Raw genomic sequence first — 21,841 nt, forward strand, 5'->3', positions numbered from 1 at the left:
ATAATAAAATACTTGGCACTCCATTTGATGATGCAAAAACACAGAATTTTACTGGTGTACAAAGTATGACAATTAGAGATGTGGTGAAAATGTGGTGAAATTGGCAGAAAAACGCATTTGCATCAATATCTTGTGGGCTCATATTTTAATACTTTCACTGTGCGCTACAAATTATTTGTCTCCTTTATTCTTTGGTTCGGTATTAACCATTTTTATATTTTGATCTGGCATTTTGGGACGCATCGATGCCTAATGTGTTTGTGATTTTTACTGTTTAGTTGTATATCATATTTGAATTTTGAGGTTTTTGCAGTATGTAGCATTTTTACATAGGATTCACTGGCGCATTGTAATGAATCTCCAGAAGCCAGATAGCAGACGCGAGGCTGTCATGGCATCCAATTGCGGCTCCCTGATGATGTCACGAGGAGCAGCGAACTCAGCAAACATGGCGGTGCCCACAAAATCAATGCTAGCACCAATTGTGGGCATTAGCAGTGAACCCCACCTCTGTATGAAGAGGGCTCACCTTGTGAGCCCTCTTCATACACCTCTTGTAGCTCTGTACAGCACAGAGCGTGAAGGAGATATAAGGATATAAATGTGTGTAATTGTATAAATATGTTTGTACAAAGATTTTTTTTTCAGGGGAAGGGGGGCCCCATGCAGAAGTTTGTCATGGGGCCCAGCCTCTTCTAGTTATGCCACTGCTCAGTAGCAGGGTGTCAGTTTTTGGGGTTATGTATCCACCAAATTTCAATTCTTTTTTGTTGCTCAAGTCGATATCAGAAATCTGTGTCAAATCAACATAGTTGATTAACCAATATGTCAGACAGAGAGGTGGCAGGTGGAGCAGGCACAGGTTGCAGCACAGTAAGGGGACATCGTTTTATCTAGCGGCAGTGTGTTGATGAACAACCCAAAGGTTCTCATTTTGATTGACTAGGTCATCCACTTCCTCCCAAATGACAACCACAGCCAAGAGTCTGTGGGTTCGTCAGATACAACCCTTAGTTGGTATGGCCCAGGAGAAGGTCAGCAGTTCTCACCTGTCCTTAACCAGCCTCTGTCCTGTTTACTTCCCTCAAACAGAAATCTACTAGGTGATCTGGGCTAAGTGCCACTAAACAGCGAGGACAAACTACTACCAGGGCTGCTGTGGGGAGATGGGGGGTAGGAGCAGTAGCAGCTCCATCAGCAGCAGAAGCTTAAGTCTGGAGTCCTTAATGAGCAGCTTCCTTCAACCGCCTAGTGAGAAGGGTACCCGCCACCAGAAGCAGCAGCAGGACATGGAGCAGACCCTGCACCAGCAGGCCTACTTGGACAGCACTCTACCACCCCAGGTAGAGGATCCCCTGGACTACTGGGCAGCCAAACTTGATGTGTGGCCGCAACTTGCAGAGTTTGCAGTAGAGAAGCTGTCCTGCCCGGCCAGTAGTGTGGCGGGCGCCATCGTTACCCAAAGGAGAACCCACTTGTCCAAATGTTATGTGGAGAGACTGACCTTTGTCAAGATGAATCAGGCTTGGATCGGACAACATACCAATGCCTTATGCATAAGATTAGATCAGCCATGACGTCTCCCCCAAAAGTTGAGAAATGAGTCTGGATTCTAACTACCTGCCTTAGCCACTATTCTGATACTGCCCCGCTGTAAAGTTTACTGCATGGTAAACTTTAACTTTACCATGAAGTACCGGGCCGGCAAGACCAATGACAACGCCGATGCTCTGTCCCATCCCGGCGTTCTATGCCCGTTTTGTGCATCAAGATGCTCAGAAAGTTTACTCCTTGCCATCAGGAGCCGTGCCTGCTACGCGACAACAAGAGTCTGCGCCACCTGCAGAGAAAGACCACTGGATGAGTCTCCAGGCTGATAGCGGCGCCATAGGAGAAGTGATGGACTTTCTCTCTAGTGGGCAAGAGCCTGAAAGAATCCATCGGCGAAGGGCTGACGGAGAATTGTCCCAATTGTGGTGCCAGAGGAAGACTCTCAGTATGCATCAGGGCCTGCTAAAAAAAGAGAACTCTAGATCCCATCACCTATGACCGGCTGTACCAGATTGCAATCCCCAGGCAAGATAGTGCTGAAGACTGAAGTTACCCTTCAGAAGCACTTTTACTGGGTTAACATGGAGCCAAACATCAAGGCGTGGTGTCAGGAGTGCACAGCCTGTGCCATCACTCGGGGAGAGCAACACAATCAGAGGGCCCCACTGCATTCCATTGTGATCAAATGTCCTCTGAAGACTTTGGCTCTAGACCATGTGAAGTTGGAGCCCAGCATGTCCGGTCATACCTACACCATGACTATAATATGTAGTCACAGTGCCAGTCAGAGACTTGTCCGCCAGGACCACCGCAGAGGCCCTGTGGAAGAGCTTCATCCTCCCCTATGGCTGTCCGGATAAAATCCTAACGGATCAGGGGACAGCGTTCTAATCCCAGGTCTTTCAAGAACTGTGTACCCTATATAGCTGTAAAAAGTTAAGGACCACAGCCTACCACCCAAAGGGTAATGGACTCTGTGAGAAAATGAACCAAACCCTCATCAACATGCTGAGGACTCTGACCCCTGCAAAAAGGGCTGACTGGCCGAAGCTTCTACCAGAGCTAGTGTATCTGTTCAACAACAATACCTATTGCTCCACCAGATACACCTTGTGCTATCTGATGTTCGGGAGACATGGCCATCTCCCCGCCGATATGGCATTGGACATGTAAACCCCAGACTCCCAATCTTTACATCCTCAGACCGATTGGGTACAAGAACACAAGAGGTGGCTGGCAGATGCCAGGGAAATTGTGGATCTGCGGGTAGAGGAGGCCCGAGATAAGCAAAAGAGAGACTTTGATAGCAATGCCTGTGCGGAGCCTCTTGTCCCTGGAGAACAAGTGTGGCTGCGGAACAACCATCCCACCATTAAGTTAGATGGGCGTTGGGAGCGTACCATAGTTAGGCACAGTCTCTCCTCTGAAGTCTACAGGATTTCAAGAGGAGACCGTCCACCACTCCGGTTACACAGGAACCGGTGGAAAGAGATGCCCGCGTTCCTTCAACCCTGTATGAAGGCGTCTGTGCCCAGCACCCAGTCCAAGAGACCCTTTGTCTTCACCAACCACCAGTTTTCTTGACCTTATGACTGTATTTCAACTTTGTGTGCTTGCCTCCATGCCAGTAAGATCTAGCCTGAAGAGGTTACCATCTCCGCCAGGGTCGAACTGGAATACCTTGGGCTCACCAGAGGAAAAAATGTTACTAGAAAGAATACCAGACTACTAATAGAAATGTAAAACACGCAGATAACATTCAGTATTAAACTTGTTGGGGCAGATTTATTAGAAGAATCTATGAGCATAACTGTTCTAGTTGTTCATGGCAACCAATCAGAGCTCAGATTTCATTTTCCACAGCAACTTATGAAACTAAATCGGAGCTCTTATTGGTTGCTATCAGTCATATTAAAAGACAAAACACATGTTACTACTTACAGAACACAGATGCGTTTGATGCATTTTGCCCAAAGCATTTGAATTGCAAACGTATCATCAGAATGCGGCCTCCGAATCACATCTGCGTTTACAATGAAACGCTTGTAATTAGGAATGTGCATTGTAGACATGCAACTCAGGAAAAACTCCCACCCGAACTGTGTTCCTAAATGTAATTCAAATGCAGTGTGTGAACACAACCATCAGGAACCTAAATGTTGCCTAAATGTTGACCGGGGGTGATGGGGGCAGCGCTGCAGGTCCTGGCTGTGGTCAGTATAACACTTACAGGCTGCAGGCACAGGCTGCACAGGGAGCGCTGTGGTCTTGATATCACTGCTGCATCTCTGTATACATACAGTCCGGGGGTGATGGGGGGGTACAGCGCTGGACCGGAGCACCAGAGGAGTAAGTACAGCTTTCTTGTTTTTACAGCCTTCCCACTTCACTGGCAAAAAATACACAAGTCTGGACAACCCCTTTAAATCATGAAGGCCATGTGTATATTTACATACACACTCTCTCACAGACTTGTATAAATACATGAAAACAGAAACAAAACCAAGCTCTGTGTTGTGTATGGAGTGTGTGATAATGTGTAATACCAGCAATTACTGTAATTACAGCAAATACACCCCCACATTACATACATGTCACACTACACCCCTCACCCCCACATATACATGTCCCACTACACCCCCACACCCCTGCACCCCCACATTACATACATGTCACACTACATCCCCACACCCCTGCACCCCCACATTACATACATGTCACAATACACCCCCACACCCCTGCATTACATACATGTCACACTACAACCCCACACCCCTGAACCCCCACATTACATACATGTCACACTACAACCCCACACCTCTGCACCCCCACATTACATACATGTCACACTACAACCCCACACCTCTGCACCCCCACATTACATACATGTCACAATACAACCCACACCCCTGCACCACCACATTACATACATGTCACACTACACCCACACACCCTTGCACCCCCACATTACATACATGTCACACTACAACCCCACACCCCTGCATCCCCACATTACATACATGTCATACTACACTCCCACACCTCTGCACCCCCACATTACATACATGTCATACTACACCCCCACACCTATGCACTCCAACATTACATACATGTCATACTACACCCCCACACCTATGCACCCCCACTTTACATACATGTCACACTACACCCCACACCCCTGCACCCCCACATTACATACATGTCACACTACACCCCCACACCCCTGCACCCCCACATTACATACATGTCACACTACACCCCCACACCCCTGCACCCCCACATAACATACATATTACACTACACCCCCACACCCCTGCACCCCCACATAACATACATGTTACACTACACCCCCACACCTCTGCACCCCCATATTACATACATGTTACACTACACCCCCACACCTCTGCACCCCCATATTACATACATGTCACACTACACCCCCACACCCCTGTACCACCACATTACATACATGTTACACTACACCCCCACACCTCTGCACCCCCACATTACATACATGTCACACTACACCCCCACACTACTGCACCACCACATTACACACGTCACACTACACCCCCACACCCCTGCACCACCACATTACACACATGTCACACTACAACCCCACACCCCTGCACCTCCACATTACACACATGTCACACTACACCCCCACACCCTTGCACCCCCACATTACATACATGCCACACTACACCCCCACACCCCGGCACCACCACATTACACACATGTCACACTACACCCCTGCACCACCACATTACACACGTCACACTACAACCCCACACCCCTGCACCTCCACATTACACACATGTCACACTAAACCCCCACACCCTTGCACCCCCACATTACATACATGTCACACTGCAACCCCACACCCCTGCACCCCCACATTACATACATGTCACACTACACCCTTGCACCCCCACATTACATACATGTCACACTACAACCCCACACCCCAGCACCCCCACATTACATACATGTCACACTACACCCCCACACCCCTGCACCCCCACATTACATACATGTCACACTACACCCCCACATTACATACATGTCATATGGAAGCTGTGACAGGAGAGACTTACTTAATTACATCCTGTGAATGCTCCCTGGAGTGTGATTGGAGAGGTTCAACCACCTGACCAGGGGGAGTGATAAAACCCCTGTGCAGTGGGAGCACAGGCCAGCAGATAAGGAGTGAAGAGAGAGACAGTAGTGTAGCACACCATTAGTGCTGCACACAGAAGTGAAACCCAGGATAAAGCTTTAGCTTGCATCTGGCATAAAAGCAGTGGATTAATCACAATCTCTTGTCCACTTGCCCACCTCCATGTCATGTGGAGTGGGCGTAGAGGGGCGCGGTGGCTGGAGGAGGGGATGGGCTCGGGATTGCTGGTTTTCGCAATTAAAACAATTCAGCTGCACCAGTTAAGAAAAAATCGGGTGCTCAACCTTTGTTAAATCCTTTCACACATAAAAATCAAAAAATGGTGGCACTCCAAGTTCTTGTGAAAAAGGAATTCTTTTATTCCAAAAGTGCTTTTTTAAAAAAGCTGATTTATATATATATATATATATATATCTATATATATATATATATATATATACACACATAAATACACATCTAAACATTATATCTAAACATATATACATATAATGGTATGTACATACATGTACATTTTCAAAGATGAGGTGTACCGGCAGCTGAAGATAAGTTGTGCGCCAGGGTAGCTGCCATCCTGTAGATGAGGTGTCCAAAGACGGGCAGCCTGGCGCTGGCCCGAGAACGAGCTACCCGGCTATAGCCTGAGGACAAGCTGCCCGCCGGCGGCGGATGAGGACGAGCTGCTTGCCGGTTGTCCGAAGATGAGCTGAATGGCGCCGGCCCGACAAGTATTACACACCCATAGTGTGTTCTGATAAGTGCCCATGCTTCTTCACTTTTAAAATGTAACTACTATTCCTGCTTCTCATGAATCAGCCATTCATTGATTTCATGGAAACCAGTCACCACGAGAATGTAATGTAATCTATAACCCATGCTATACCCAGCCAGCGCCCTTTTCACTTTAGAAGAAGAATTGATTAACCTGTTTGCCACTGTGAAGCAAGCATTGCCAGCAGAGTTATCCCTACAAGCCACCACATGAATGTAATCCACTGTGCGGTCAGACTGGGGCAGATATGTACTTGCCTTTCACCATATCATAAATTACTTTTTGTGCCCTGTTTCTGACAGTCAAAGGGAGCGGCCCAGCGGGAAATGTGATCTGGCATGTATGTTACACCAAATAATGAGATGGTGTAACGATACAAGTACTATTATGCTGTGATGGGCTTAAAGGAAACCTACCACTGCTGATGGTAGGTATTAGATGTAAACACCGGGCACCAGCTCAGGGTGAGCTGGTGCCGGAGCTTACCTTTGCTAGCGTTTTAAATGCTATATCGCGGTTTAAACACATTTTGATGAACATCCCCGAGATAGCTTCGGCGCTGCACGCGCCTCCATAGGAAGTGCCGAGGCGTCACATGCGCACGACTGCGCGCAGTGCTGAAGCTACCTCGGGGCTGTTCATCAAAATGTGTTTAAACCGCGATATAGCATTTAAAACACTAGCAAAGGTAAGCTCCGGCACCTGCTCACCCTGAGCTGGTGCCCGGTGTTTACATCTAATACCTACCATCAGCAGTGGTAGGTTTCCTTTAACGCTCTCCATACATTACGGTTGACAGCAGGGACGTAGGCCCCATGGCAGATGATTGAATGGTGCCCCTTCCCCTTAAAAATACAGTGTATACACAACATGCACACCAATATACAGCATATATACACACACATCCAGTAGTCCTCGGGTTACGTACAAGATAGGGTCTGTAGGTTTGGTCTTAAGTTCAATTTGTACGTAAGACGGAACTGTATATTTTATAATTGTAGCCCCAGCCAGAAATTTTTTGGTCTCTGTGACAATTGGATTTTAAAAATGTTGGGTTGTCATAAGAACCAGGATTACCAATAAAGCTTCATTACAGAAACCTTTAATAATTGTTATAGCTGTTTATTGTAGCCTAAGGCTAAAGTACCGTAAATTACTGATATCCAGAGGTCTGTTTATAACTAGGGGTCGTATGTAAGTCGGGTGTTCTTAAATAGGGGACCGCCTGTATATACACAACATACACACCAATATACAGTATATATACACGCCTCTAGTATATACACAACATACACACAGATATACAGCATATACCGTATTTTCCGGACTATAAGGCGCACATAAAAGCCTTGGATTTCCTTAGAAATCCAAAGTGCGCCTTATAGTCCGGTGCGCCCTATGTATGGCGCAGGGCAACGGACCCTACTTACATAGGTCCCCGCTACCGGAGACAGCAGATCTCCAGCGGGAACTGCAGACCACGCGGCACGAACAACTTCTGCCGCGTCGGTCTGCAGTTCCCGCTGGAGATCTGCTGTCTCCGGTAGCGGGGACCTATGTAAGTATGGTCCGCTGCCATACTCCACCTCCCCCTCACCTTCCCCGCTCACCTTCCCCGCGTCGCGTCTCGGCGTCGCGTCGCGCCTCGTCCCGTCGGGTCTCCGCTCCGCCCCCGGACCTCCGCCACGCCCCCAACCCTGCGCCTTATAGTCCGATGCGCCTTATATATGGAATTATTACATATATAAGGCGCATCGGACTAATGCGCCTTATATTCCGGTGCGCCTAATGGCCCGGAAAATACGGTATACACACGCATCCAGTATATACACAACATACACACACATATACAGCATATATACACAAGCATCCAGTAAATACAGCATACTCTCAGATATACAGTATATACACACAAGCATCCAATATACACAACATACACACACATATACAGCATATATACACACACATCCAGTATATACAGCATACACTCAGATATACAGCATATATACACATACATCTAGTATATAAAACATACACACAGATATACAGCATATATACACACACGCATCCAGTATATACAGAACATACACACACATATACAGCATATATACACGCATCCAGTAAATACAGCATATATACACACCGATATACAGCATGTATACACACACATCCAGTATATACAGCAAACACTCAGATATACAGCATATATACACACACATCTAGTATATACAACATACACACAGATATACAGCATATATACACACATATCTAGTAAATACAACATACACACAGATATACAGCATATATACACACATATCTAGTATATACAACATACACACAGATATACAGCATATATACACACACGCATCCAGTATATACAGAACATACATACCAATATACACGCACCTAGTGTATACACAACATACACACAGATATACAGCATATATACACATGTATCCAGGAAATACAGCATACACAGAAATACAGCATACACACACACACATCCAGTATATACACAACATACACATAGATATGCAGCATATATACACACACATCCAGTATATACAGCATACACACACATATACAGCATATATACACACGCATCCAGTATATACAGGTGCATGTGCTGGGCCCGACTAGGCAGCATGTGAGGCACTCGCAGGCCGGTCATCAGGTAAGGCTGGCAGGGTGGGCGGATCAGCTGGTAAGGTGGGTGATCCAATCAGCAGGTGAGGTGGGCGGGCCGGTCTGCAGGTGAGGTGGGCGTGGCAGACTGGCCGAGCTTCTGAAGCAGCAATCAGGGGAATGATATTTTTCTAATGAGGTGCCCCCGGGCCCATCCCACTGCCTCCCGTGCCCAGAAGGACGTCGATGCCAGCATCACTTCCTCTGAAAGTGCTGCAGAGGACCCGTACTTATCTCAGGCAGATGCGGGCCCTTCCCAGCACTGGACCTGGTCGCAGTCGCACACCCTGCGACCGCGATTGTTACGCCACTGGTTGACAGTGGCACCGATCATGAGTATTTACTGTTTACATACCACAGGCAATGCTGCAGGTCGCATTTAAATTCCAGTGGTGCATGCTACCATACTGGAATGGATCCTTGTATTTGTATTTTACACTGTTTATGTATATATTATGTCATATATACAGAAGAAACACAGTCACAGAGTATGGGAAAGATGCTGTTTTATTTGGAGCCAATTTCTATAGGTTTAAAAAACTTAAACCACATGTCATAAGCTTGTAGCCCAAGACTCCTGTGAAGTTGTAGCAATGTTCATTCACTGACGGCCTTACTAACAGCATCATTCATAGCGCTAAAAGTCTTCTCAAAGGAAGCTCGCACTTCAGAGGGGAATTCTCCTTTGAATTGATCAGCCATGACATCAGTTAGCGTTTTTGTATAAAGCTGAAAGAACAAAAGTAGTAAATGACCATAGTAATATTTAATTAAAAAGCACATATAAGCAGTCATATTATTACATTGCTCTTATTATGCTGCATTAATGCATTACAAAAATCCTGCAGCAGCCATTAGGTCATAGTTAATCTCTGTCCTGGCTGGTATACCCCATAGACACAACAGGTGTAGCTAAGGGTTCAGCGTGGGGGGCAAACCCACCCAAGTGGGCCCTCAACCCAGGTGTACCAGTATTCCACCATACAGTGATCATATAGGGGTAGATACTGGTACTCCTCAGCCCTCCTTATTAATATTTACAGGACATAACAAAGTGACTTACAGGAGAAATCTCTGTACTCATGACACTTCTACCAATGCCATTTGGTACACTAAACCACCCACATGTTCTTATGGGGTGTTTATACTTAGCTAGATGTGAGTCCGATGAGCAGGGGTGTAACTTAAGGAGGTGCATGTGTGTGGTTACAACTGGGCCCAAGAGGCTTAGGGGGCCCAAAAGGTGTCACTTTAGCATAAGAGAAAACTAGTTCTATAAACCATACATTATAGTCGGGTGTCTTGCATTGACTTCGCTCTGGGCTCCATCAGCTTTAAGTTGTGTCACTGTCGATAAGGCACATTGGACTCACATCTGTAGCTCTCAGAGACTCCTCTGTCAATGCTTGTGCAGTGAAGCCAGGGTGTACTACTCCAGCTTAAGGGTGATGCCACACATAGGGGCAGATTTACTTACCCGGCCCATTCGCGATCCAGCGGCGCGTTCTCTGAACAGGATTCGGGTCCGGATGGGATTTATGATGGCAGTTCCTCCGCCGTCCACCAGGTGGCGCTGCTGCGCTGAAATGCATCTGATCGCGCCGGAATACACCGAGCCAGGTGAAGGTAAGCGCTTCCCAAGCGACACATTTTCGCGCCGGTACTTTCGCGCATTAAATGCGCCGGTTTTTCCGAATACGTCAGGTTTTCGTTCGGCCACGCCCCCCCCCGATTTCCATCGCGTGCATGCCAGCGCCGATGCGCCACAATCCGATCGCGTGCGCCAAAATCCCGGGGCAATTCAGGTACAATCAGCGCAAATCGGAAATATTCGGGTAACACTTCGGGAAAACGCGAATCGGGCCCTTAGTAAATGACCCCCATAGTGTTTGAACGCGTTATTGTTCTGTTTTTAAGCAGTCCATCCAAAAACGCCATTTTTGACCAGTTTTAATCAAAATAATTGGTAAAACCTGTCAAAAACTGATGCGTTTTTTAACGAACTGCTTAAAAACGGACCAAAAACTGGTTCAAAACGCCATGTGTGGCATCACCCTAACTAGCAGCATCAAGAGCCACGAGCTAAAGTGAGTATAAACATATATATATATATAATTTTTTTTTTATTTTTTTTTTTTTTTAATGCGGTCACAAACACTAATTATACAGAGTGATTTGGAACAATTAACCACCAGTCCATAAAGACCTGTGGGTAATTTAGTGTCCCGAATCAATCTGACAAGTTCCCTTTAAGTTTATAACGAGTTATATTTGATGAAAATTGTCACTTTCATGTTACAGTGCTCTTCATGATAACAGCTTTTTCATGACGTGTGGATATGGGATGGACCCTCGCTTTTTATTTTAAAACAACTTAGACAAGAGAAAAGGACGGTACCTGGAAAAAATACAGAACCACATAACAGAGGAGGAGTCAGGTGGCATGCCAGGGGTGGGATTCACCAATACCCCAATCTACAGCTGCCTGACATACAGCCCCCGGCCAGACTGCAATAAAGGGGGTGGCATGCTCTGGCCGCCATTCTAGCAGAGCCAGTACACTTTAAGGGCACCAATGACCCTGGTGAAGATTATCCCTTGTGTGCTTCACCAACGTGCTCGCCCCTGGCTACTTTCACCATTAACAGACCCTTGAGGCTGGCCACTTCCAAAGCTCAGCCTGTTCATGCCATGAGGTTTTACATTATCTATAAGTGAAATTAGTCCACCAATAACTTGCCTGCACGTTCCACCTGACTCCTCCACCTCCACAAAGAGGCCATTTGACACCTTAAATGGACTTGACCATCACCAATCTTATCAATAGGAATGCAATGGGTTAACTAATAAAGTGTTGAGAAAAATACCAACACAACCCACATGCAAAAACTGGTAAAGATATTGTGAAACTTCAAACTTTTACAGTAAAGTCTACTAAACCGTGTCCAACAATTTAGTGAAGCAGGAGACCGTACAACCACGATGTGGAATAACTGCCTGTGGAGCTAAATATATTCTGAAAAAACTAGACACCAAATGCGTAGATTTACAACTCCCTTCTCCCCACCATGTGGGGATATCGCGTATTTCCAGTAACTTTTTTTGCTTCTGCTTTTGCTTTTTTGCTTCTGTTTCTTTCATAGGAAAAAAAGAAGTGAGGTTCTATGTGTCACACAGCCAGAGATACAGCCCCCTGAATCTACCCAACTCCAGATTCTTAGCCGGCAGTTACAGGGAGAATTTTGAGAATGTTACTACATTTTTTTTTTTCAAATTCCTTTACTGCAAGTCAAGTGAATCACATATATACAGTTATAGCATTTGGTTAACATAATAACAGGCTAGGATGAGCTGTATATTTAGATGCACAGAGCAGGTGCACTTACAGAAGCCAAATAGTTGTACAGTTTAGGTATCATCTATAGAATAGTTAACTTATTCTTCAACCATATCTGTGTTAAACAAATAAAATTGAACTCAGCAAACTACGGGGTAGGGTGGGAAAGAGGGAGAAAGATAGGGGGGGAAAGGATCGGGTGGGGGGTCTAGTCTGCCAATGTAGTGTACTCAGGGGAGTTCACAAAGTCAGACCAGGGGGACCACCTCATGGCGTGGTTATCCGCAGTGCGGTGGAGATCTGCGGTGAGTTCCTCCATCCTCTGCAAGTGTGAAATCTCTGCAAACCAATCTGACATTGAAGGTATCCTTGTGGATTTCCACAGTCTGGGGATCAGGGATCGGGCTGCTATTAAAAGGAAACCAACCAGGGATCTTTTAGCATTTGATGTGGTCATTGGAAGCATGGATAATTGTAGTTGGGATGGGTCGTTGCTTAATGTATGTCCTGTCACTTTGTTTATCAAGTTGACAATGCGTATCCAAAATGTTTGTAGGGCTGGGCATTCCCACCAAATGTGGAACATGTTACCTATACTTTGCCGGCACCTCCAACATTCTGAAGAGCTAGTGGGGTGAATGGTGCTAAGCTTAGCCAGGGTCCAATACCATCTAGACAAAATTTTGAAATTGGTTTCCTGTGCTTTGCCTGAAATAGAGACTTTATGACATAATTCATAAGCTTTTTGCCAGTCCTCTGATGTGAAAGTTGTTCCTAGTTCGCTCTCCCAGGCTTTCACATAGGGGGGGGGGTCACTTTTGCCCAATTGTCTTGAAATAGGCCATAGATAACTGATATTGAGTGTGAGATAGCTGAGGGGGAGAGGCACAAGTGTTCAAAGAGTTGGGGATTTTGGTGTAGGTTGAGGTGTCCCTTATAAGCATTGTAAAATTGGAGCAGTTGGGTGTAATCCCAAAACATGCGGAAAGTGTCTGAGCTAGGAACGGGAATGTTATTGAAGGGGCGAAGAGAAGTATTTTCTAGTAGGTCCTTGAACCTAAGTGGTGAGCATGATCTAATGGAGCTTAGAAACTTGGGGTGTGTTCCTGGTGGAAATTCTGGATTGCCTGTAATTGGAATCATGGGACCGTCGGGGTCAAACAGGCGTGTGGGGGCGTCAAGTTTTTTTTAGTGTTTTTAGTACCAGGAGAGGGTATTTTGGCGATGGGTAAGTGAGGAATATGGTTGAGACCAGGGCAGGGTGGTTAGCGGTACAGGGGAGAGATAGTCCTCGAGCTGCACCCATAGCTTGTCTTTTTTGTTGTGGAACCAGTCCAGTATCCTGTGGCTGCCAGGAAATAGCTCTTGCAGTCAGGAAGACCCAGGCCCCCCTGTAGTTTTCTTAGAGTCAGTGTAGATCTTGCTAATCTGGGGGGGAGGGATCAGACCAGATGAATTTGTTGAGGAGATTGGACAGTTTCTGAAAGAATAATTTGGGTAATGCTAGTGGAATAGTCTGGAAGAGGTATAAAAGCCTTGGTAGTAGAGTCATCAACAGGAGATCTGTTTGGACGCCCAATTCGCTAGTTCCCTTTTTGTGCTTTGTAAAAATGTGTCAAAATTTAAAGCATATGTGAGTTTTAGATCTGAGGGAATTTGGACACCTAAATAGGTGATGACCTTGTGTTGCCAAGTAAAGGGAAATCTTGTGCTAAAATCCTGTGTTTCAGTGTCCGAGAGACCTATTCCCATCGCCACGCTTTTCGTTATATTAATCTTATGGTTGCTAAAGTGGCCAAATGTTTCAAGGACTTGCATAAGTGGGGGCAGTGAAGAACATTTGTATTCGTGGTTGTCTAATTTTATCCCCGAGATATCTGGATGTGTTTGGATGCTGATTAGGAGGTGCTCTATTACCAGGGCGTATAAAAGGGGACATCCCTATGTTAATACATTTTGATAAGAAATAATATAAACTAATATTCATGTTTTTAACCCTCTCCAATCCGGAACTATCTAAGAACACACTTTCTCTCTTATTGCCTTTTATTTCGTACTAGTTTTTTTTTTGCGAAAGTTGACTGATACAATGAACATTCGATCTTCTTCCCCTAATGTCACTATTATATATTAACACCGTGACCAAAAACATGTCCATAAAGTTATATGTAACACCAAAAACACACAAATGTTCTGGAATAAAGTTTCTATTTCCCACCATCCTCCATTACTTACACCTATGTTATGACGTTCTCACTCAAATTCTTATGAAGCGCGGAGGGTTCTGTTATTGATCGGCTAATACAATGGCGCACATCTAAGAGTGACTTTTTTTTATCTCATTAGCTTAGTTTATGGATATATACATATTTATTTGCGTTACCATTGTGTAAGTATACAAATAATAGGATTAGATACACTTAGGGCCACATATGTGGTCTGGACCTATAGTGTTACTATTTATTTACATACTTTGCATTTCTCCAAACAAAAAGGTCCTTCGACCTAGGTGAAGACAATTTTATAAAAATTGAGATCAGCCCCGTTACCCCCTGAAGACGCCATATTATGGCGAAACATGTCGGGGGGGCTGTTTGAATGTGTGTAATTTTAGATTGAGTGGTGTTTGAGGATTAGAAAGAGCTAATAATGCCAGAACACAGCGGCATTGAATGGCAGCAATGATAGCAGGAATAGGAGCGGGAATGAATGAATGAGAAATTGCAAAACACACAAAAGGGAGCGAACCCAAGAAGTGTTCGGAAATAGACAACTAGCACTTAATTTTGACCTACAATGAGTTTACCGCACTTAATAACGTATAGTTAAGATATTACAACAAATACTGTGCGCACCGAGCAATTGATATTTTGACCACAGTCCGGGAGCCTATACGGTCAAAACACCCCAAAGTGAGGGGTATGATCAAGAGTGTGGTTGAACACTCACAACAGTCTGAATCCATCCCTGGAGTAACTGCAGTCAAAATCTGCGATGAAAACTTTTATTAATAAGTTCAAAATTATCTAGAAAAGAGCGAATGTAGCACAGTTAACCCATTAATACCCACCTGTGGGCTTAAACTCCGTAAATTCTATACGTTGAATGTGAATCCATCTCAAATTCATAACATTCCCCTTCTTGCTCAGAAGAAAAATTCAATTTCTTTTCCCACCATTCCTATTTTTAACATTTTTGCTTGTTCCTACACATTGGGAAAATATTCCTTATAGTTTAAAATAAATGATCAATAAAAGTTAAATTTTAATAAAATTGTCTTCACCTAGGTTGAAGGACCTTTTTGTTTGCAGAAATGCAAAGTATGTAAATAAACCATTGTGTAAGGGAGAATATAATGATAGATCTGTGTGACGCTCAGTGCAATTTTCAGCAAAAATAGTTTGGTGTCCCCTGTGGATTTAACGTTCCCTTTGCTGCATATTTTGGTGAATATACACATGTGGGGTATGTACGATCTCCTCACATCTTAATGTTTTAGGAAAGTATATTTTCTTTATATAAGTATTCTGGATTTGTACATATTTTAGAGGAAATTTTTAATTTTCATGCAATTTTTGCATTTTATTGCCGTATTGCTGCAAAATGGCATGAAGGCGGTATTGTGTATGAATTTAAAAGTTATTCTTGTTTACATGGTGATTTCTGGAAAAATTTGATTTTGACAGAATAGGATCTTTTTATTTTGAGCATTATATATTTGTGGATAGCAACCAAATATGTCACGGTTTTTGCTTTAGCGTTTTTGGGAGTGTAAATTCTTGATGTTGTGTATTGTGGTATATATAAATCTGCTCACTTGTGTTCTTTTGGAATAAAAGAAACGTGAAGGTTGAGCACCCGATTTTTCCTTAACTGGTGCAGCTGAATTGTTTTAATTTATATATATATATATATATATATATATATATATATATATATATATATATATATATCAAGGCACCAGGTCTGAGGAGCCGAAACGTAGTGTTTGGACAAATGTGTGAATAAACTAGTACGCTTTTTTCACATTGAAGACTCGGTGTGCTGCCATTTTTTCTTTTATTTACATGTGGATGGACCCTGGTCTAGGTCCTGGGATGTGCACCTGAGCTACATTTACCTTATCTTTGAGTGCTGCTGCATCTTTGGCTTATTCTATATAGTGCAGCCTCCATCTTTGATCCTGTACATGTGCTCTCTCCGGGCAGCTCCTTTCTCCCTAGTGTATAATACATGTGACCTCCCCATAGTAAGCAGAGTAATGGTGGATCTGCCCTCCGTCTCTATCCAAAAGGACAGGAATCCTGAAGAAGCTCCAGTATGGAGCTTGTGATTGCCATGAGGATTGGTACTAAAATAGCCATGTGTACCTGTGACATGTAGGTATAAATGTAACATTAACCCCTTCACGCTCCGTGGTGGATATATCTACCACTGAGCTATGAAGGGTGAATGAAGAGGGCTCAGGGCTGAGGCCTCTTCATACAGAGATGGGCTTTGCTGTATGTACCGATCGCGGGTGTTAACCTTTTTTTTTGCTGCCGGCGGCACTGGAAGCATGGCGCATGGGCGCCGCCATCTTAATTCCGATAGTCGCTCCCCCGAACGTCATCGGGGGGGGGGGGGGTATTGAGGGGGGCGGCGATCAGTTGCCATGGTAGCCTTGGGTCTTCGTCTGACCCGAGGCTGAATGGCTTCTGCCTATCCATTACAATGAGCCTGTGGCTCATTGTAATGTATAGTGTGTGCAGAAATGCCATATCATAGTATCATAGTATCATAGTATATAAGGCTGGAAGGAGACGCAAGTCCATCAAGTCCAACCTTTAAGAATTAAATAAATGTTTTATCCCCATAACCCGTGATATTTTCTCTCTCCAGAAAGGTATCCAGGCCTCTCTTGAACATGTACATAGAGTCTGCCATAACAACCTCCTGCGGCAGAGAGGTCCACAGTCCACGATACAGTTGTATTGCAGTATATGGTAGGAAGGATCTGACTATCTAGTGTTAATGTACCCTAGATGGTTTAAGAAATAGTGAAAAAAAAGAAAAAAAAGTTTAAAAAATGTAAAAAAAATAATAAAATATTAAAAGTTCACCCCCTTTCCCTAGAACTGATATAAAACATAATAAGCAGTAAAAATTCACAGACATATTGGGGGTCATTTACTAAGTAGCCCGAATCGCACATTTTTGTCGGGTTACCCGAATTATTCCAATTTGCGACGAATTGCCCCGTGTTTTGGCACACGTGATAGGATTGTGGCGTATCAGCACCGGCATGCATGTGATGGAAATTGGGGGTGTGGCCGTCAGAAAATCCGTCGGATTTGGAAAAACCGGCACATTAAAAAAAAAAAAAGTGTCGCTCGACACGCACTTACCTGCACCCAGCATAGCTTGGTGAAATCCAGTGAACTCGGACGGACTTCTGCACGCAGCGACACCTGGTGGACATCAGGCGCACTACCTTAGTGAATCGCCGGAAGACCCGAATCAGCGTCGGAGAACCCGCGCTGGATCGCGAATGGACCGGGTAAGTAAATGTGCCCTATTAGGTATTACCGCGTCCCAAAATGCCTGATCTAGCAGAATATAATATATCGCCGATTATGTGACTACTCATATGACTCGTTTGTGCCTGCACAGGCGCAGTGGTACTTTATACACGCCAACTTATGGCACTAACTACAGGTAATCCTTGTACTTGAATCCTATTTGCTAGTTTGTTAATTAGGGTTAATTTATATAGAAAGAACTTTTGTATTGTGCTGTCACTTACACCTGAGGAAGTCACCCCGAGGTGACGATACGTGTGGGGTTCACCGCCTCCCTGGCTCTCTGACCTTTTTCTACAGCCCTTTACACATAGATTTATCAAGATAACCCCATTGGGTATTGTATTAATAGGGCAGGTAGTTTGGATTAGTGGTTCTTACCCATCCACTACATGGTTTTTGCACCTTATGGAGAGGTGATTTGCCGAATTACATTACTGTTAACATTTGCATTTACAAAACGCCTAGTAAACGTGATGTTAACACATGCGTTAACGTTGCATTTATATTGTGTTTTGTAAATGTTAACAGTAATGTAAATCACCTCCCCTCAGCTGTTGTAATAGGTTTCAAAATGCAATTAAAGTGCAATTAAAATACTAAAAAATGTAAATGCAAAAATTTCAGAATTTTTAAAAAACAGGTTACTGTGCAAAAATTTTAACATTTAAAGCATGTGAAATAATTCCAATTTACATGTTAAAATAGAGTCCATGAAAAAAAATCCTTCCTTTGCACCTGCCCTGGACCAGGTGCAGATTTGCGCCTAAAAAGTCACAAAAATAAGCAAAAAAGGTGATACATAAGTGAAAAGTACGGAACATCTGGAAAACTAAGATACATAAGGCCAGCTGCACAAGGTGAAAAGTCGCAAAAAAGTCGCAAAAATGAGACAATTTGACTAGCATAGCAAATGTAACGCCCTTCCCCTTCCACAAATGGGTGCATGTTGGCGTCTGATTATTTGACTTTAAGTGCTTACTCCTTTCCCTCCTTCCTCCCTTTACGCACTGTTTTGTTACTAAAAATTAATAAAAAATTAAATACGTTAAAAAAAAATTTGACTAGCAGAGATAATGATACATGTCCCCCTATATGTTTTTGATATTTAGTAATCCTTAATATACCTTTTTGGGAGGAATTGTGATCACCACAGGGTGATCCAGCAGGTGTTATTACTGGGTAGACCTATACCTTGGTCACCAGTTGAAATGCTTGTATATTAAATGTCATTAAGTGTCATATATGTTCTCTGTTTGGTATCGAATAAAGTTTGCATTATTCACTTTATATTGATCTGCATTTTTGGTGCATACCTTTTCTCTTTTGTTGCTTAGTTTTTCATACTTTGCACCAACTCATTGGGGCAGATTTACTTACCCGGTCCATTCGCGATCCAGCGGCGCGTTCTCTGCGGTGGATTCGGGTCCAGCCGGGATTCACTAAGGTAGTTCCTCCGACGTCCACCAGGTGGCGCTGCTGTGCTGAAGTTCCCCGAGGCCCGCGGGAATGCCCTGAAGTTCACCGGCCTATTCCTGGTGAAGGTAAGCGCGAGTCCCGCGACCCTTTTTTTAAAAAATGCGTCGGTTTTTCCGAATCCGTTGGGTTTTCGTTCAGCCACACCCCCCGATTTCCGTCGCGTGCGCCACAATCCGATCGTGTGCGCCAAAATCCCGGGGCAATACAGGGAAAATCGGCGCAAATCGGAAATATTCGGGTAACACGTCTGGAAAACGCGAATCGAGCCCATAGTAAATGACCCCCATTATATCCCTTTTGGTTGTGCTGACCATCCTCATTTTGCCCCTGTATTTGATCTATTTACACCTACAGCCATTAAGCTAAGAGACTTGGGCCTTGGTAATAAAAGAAATTTCGTCCCACCCACTGTACCTTCTGCCATTGTTACAATTATACAAGCAGTTCAGACAGATCTCAAGAAATTGAGAGATGATTCTATGAACTACAAGTACAGACACCTCAATTTTTGCCAGGAGTAATGACACGCTTTAAATGAGTTGATCACATTTTTGTGGATCACTTGCTAGATAACACAATTGTGTAACCCTAAAAAAGTTTGGATCAAGCTAGTGACACTATTTTCCTCCCTTACTTTTTCTGTTATTCGAAAAACAGATGACACATGGATGACACATTAACCATTTTTGTGGACATAGGGCTCAAGAACAAACTGCACACTGTAGGCACCAAGACAGCAAAATGGACCATTGTTCCATTGTTTGGGGCCCAGAAACCTCACTGTTAAAGGGCAGCCTAGAAGCTGTACAAGGCAGGTACAAAGTGTGTAAGAAAATGCTACAAATGTAGGTTTTTTGTATATTTCATTGCATTTGGAATATTCTTCCTGCTTCCCTGTACGTTGCATCAGATATTATATGGTGATAGGAAATACAATTTCAATACTTACTGGAAAGATGGATGGATCTATATGCAGCTCCTTAGTGTAGTACTGGGTCTGTTCAACTTGATGATTCAGATTATCAAGGTGTTTCATAGCTTCTTCAACAGATTTCAGTATTTTTTCTCCATGAGCTGCGACCTTGGGATTTTTTTGGATGGCTTCAACGGAGCTAAGGTCACCAAGGTCATCAAAGTATTTTTGGGTCCACGGGTAGACAATAAGAAGCCTGGGAAACACATGAGTGAAATAGCAGTTAAAAAAAAAAGACATGGACTGCAATGTGTATAATATAGAAGAATCCATGTATTTCTCTTTCTCATTATTTACCTTACAAGGGATTCTTTTCCAACTTCCTCTATTCCTGATTTGTTCAACAACACGTTCATTTTCTTAGCCTCCTTCTCTGCCGATGGATGTTGTTTGTTTCTGTGCTGAGCTTCCAAAGTTCTTTTCCTCACACAGTCCCTGACGTTAAATAGGACTGACAGCCCATCCCTCAGCTGTAGTCTTCCACTTTTGGCTGACATGAATCATACCTATTTGCTTACCCGCCATCTCCACTCCTGTGCCCAGCCCTGATTATGATTAAATACAAATTCAAAAGAATGCAGCACCTCATCTGTGGGAAGAGCTCAAACGACGGTCCCGGATGGATCCAGAACATCCGAAGATTTTGATGAAGATTATTAAGTAGTGTGACTGGAGCTCTATATAATCTTCCAGTCTTTCAGTTTTATTCCATATTCAGATGTGTTACAAATATATCTTCCACTGGAGTCCCTTGACCTGTTGAACCATTAACGCCTCAGACAAAAATAAGGCACCATCCAGACACGGAATCACTTAGATATTCGTCCTTAACATTCTCCTAGTAGCATATCCCGCTATATAGAGAAAAAAAATATACGGACATAGCGTAAACAGTTCCACCAATTCAATAATTTATTTTCAAATCTACTCACATAAAATCAGATACAATTCGCATAATAAATCCACAAGTCATCACCCGACCCTGGGTTTCACTCGTCAGCTTCTTCCGGGGCAGGCTACAGCCTGGCAGGTCTCCAGCAGGTGGTGTTGGTAAGAAATGATGAGGGAGAGACTGTTATAGTGGTTCTCCCTGGGGCAACCCTTTGGGGTCTGGAGTATGAGTCCTTGTGTAGTGGATAGGGTGCCCGTGATGGTGACAGCCGTAGTAGCAGGGATCAGACGGAGGCAGACGTTGTCTAAAAGCAACTTACAATTCTTTATTGGAACCGACAGGAACAGTGGATAACGTACCTAACGAATCTTGACAAATAGGAAAATGCTGGGGATGCACTTAGAGAGGGAACCA

The 21,841-nt window shown here is 44.0% G+C and overlaps 1 protein-coding gene across 1 annotated transcript; it reads right to left on the bottom strand.

Annotated features, from left to right (window-relative positions):
* Positions 1-9,674: 9,674 nt before the first annotated feature.
* Positions 9,675-21,172, bottom strand: LOC140076212 (hemoglobin subunit beta-2-like). Its single transcript, XM_072122722.1, has 3 exons — positions 20,833-21,172; positions 20,512-20,731; positions 9,675-9,914 (listed from the first exon to the last, which is right to left on the bottom strand). Exons 1-3 carry the CDS (start codon positions 21,030-21,032, stop codon positions 9,783-9,785), a joined length of 552 nt encoding a protein of 183 aa, XP_071978823.1. The 5' UTR covers positions 21,033-21,172; the 3' UTR covers positions 9,675-9,782.
* Positions 21,173-21,841: the final 669 nt, after the last annotated feature.

The sequence above is a fragment of the Engystomops pustulosus genome, chromosome 8 (genome assembly GCF_040894005.1).
Source record: "Engystomops pustulosus chromosome 8, aEngPut4.maternal, whole genome shotgun sequence".
NCBI lineage: Eukaryota > Metazoa > Chordata > Amphibia > Anura > Leptodactylidae > Engystomops > Engystomops pustulosus.

Excerpts from the sequence above, each read along its gene's own strand:
- LOC140076212 (XM_072122722.1), bottom strand. The coding sequence starts at position 21,032 with ATGTCAGCCAAAAGTGGAAGACTACAGCTGAGGGATGGGCTGTCAGTC. Across the intron at positions 20,732-20,832 it reads GGAAAAGAATCCCTTGTAAG|GCTTCTTATTGTCTACCCGT; the intron begins GTAAATAATGAG and ends TGTGTTTCCCAG. Across the intron at positions 9,915-20,511 it reads TAGATCCATCCATCTTTCCA|CTTTATACAAAAACGCTAAC; the intron begins GTAAGTATTGAA and ends TTGTTCTTTCAG.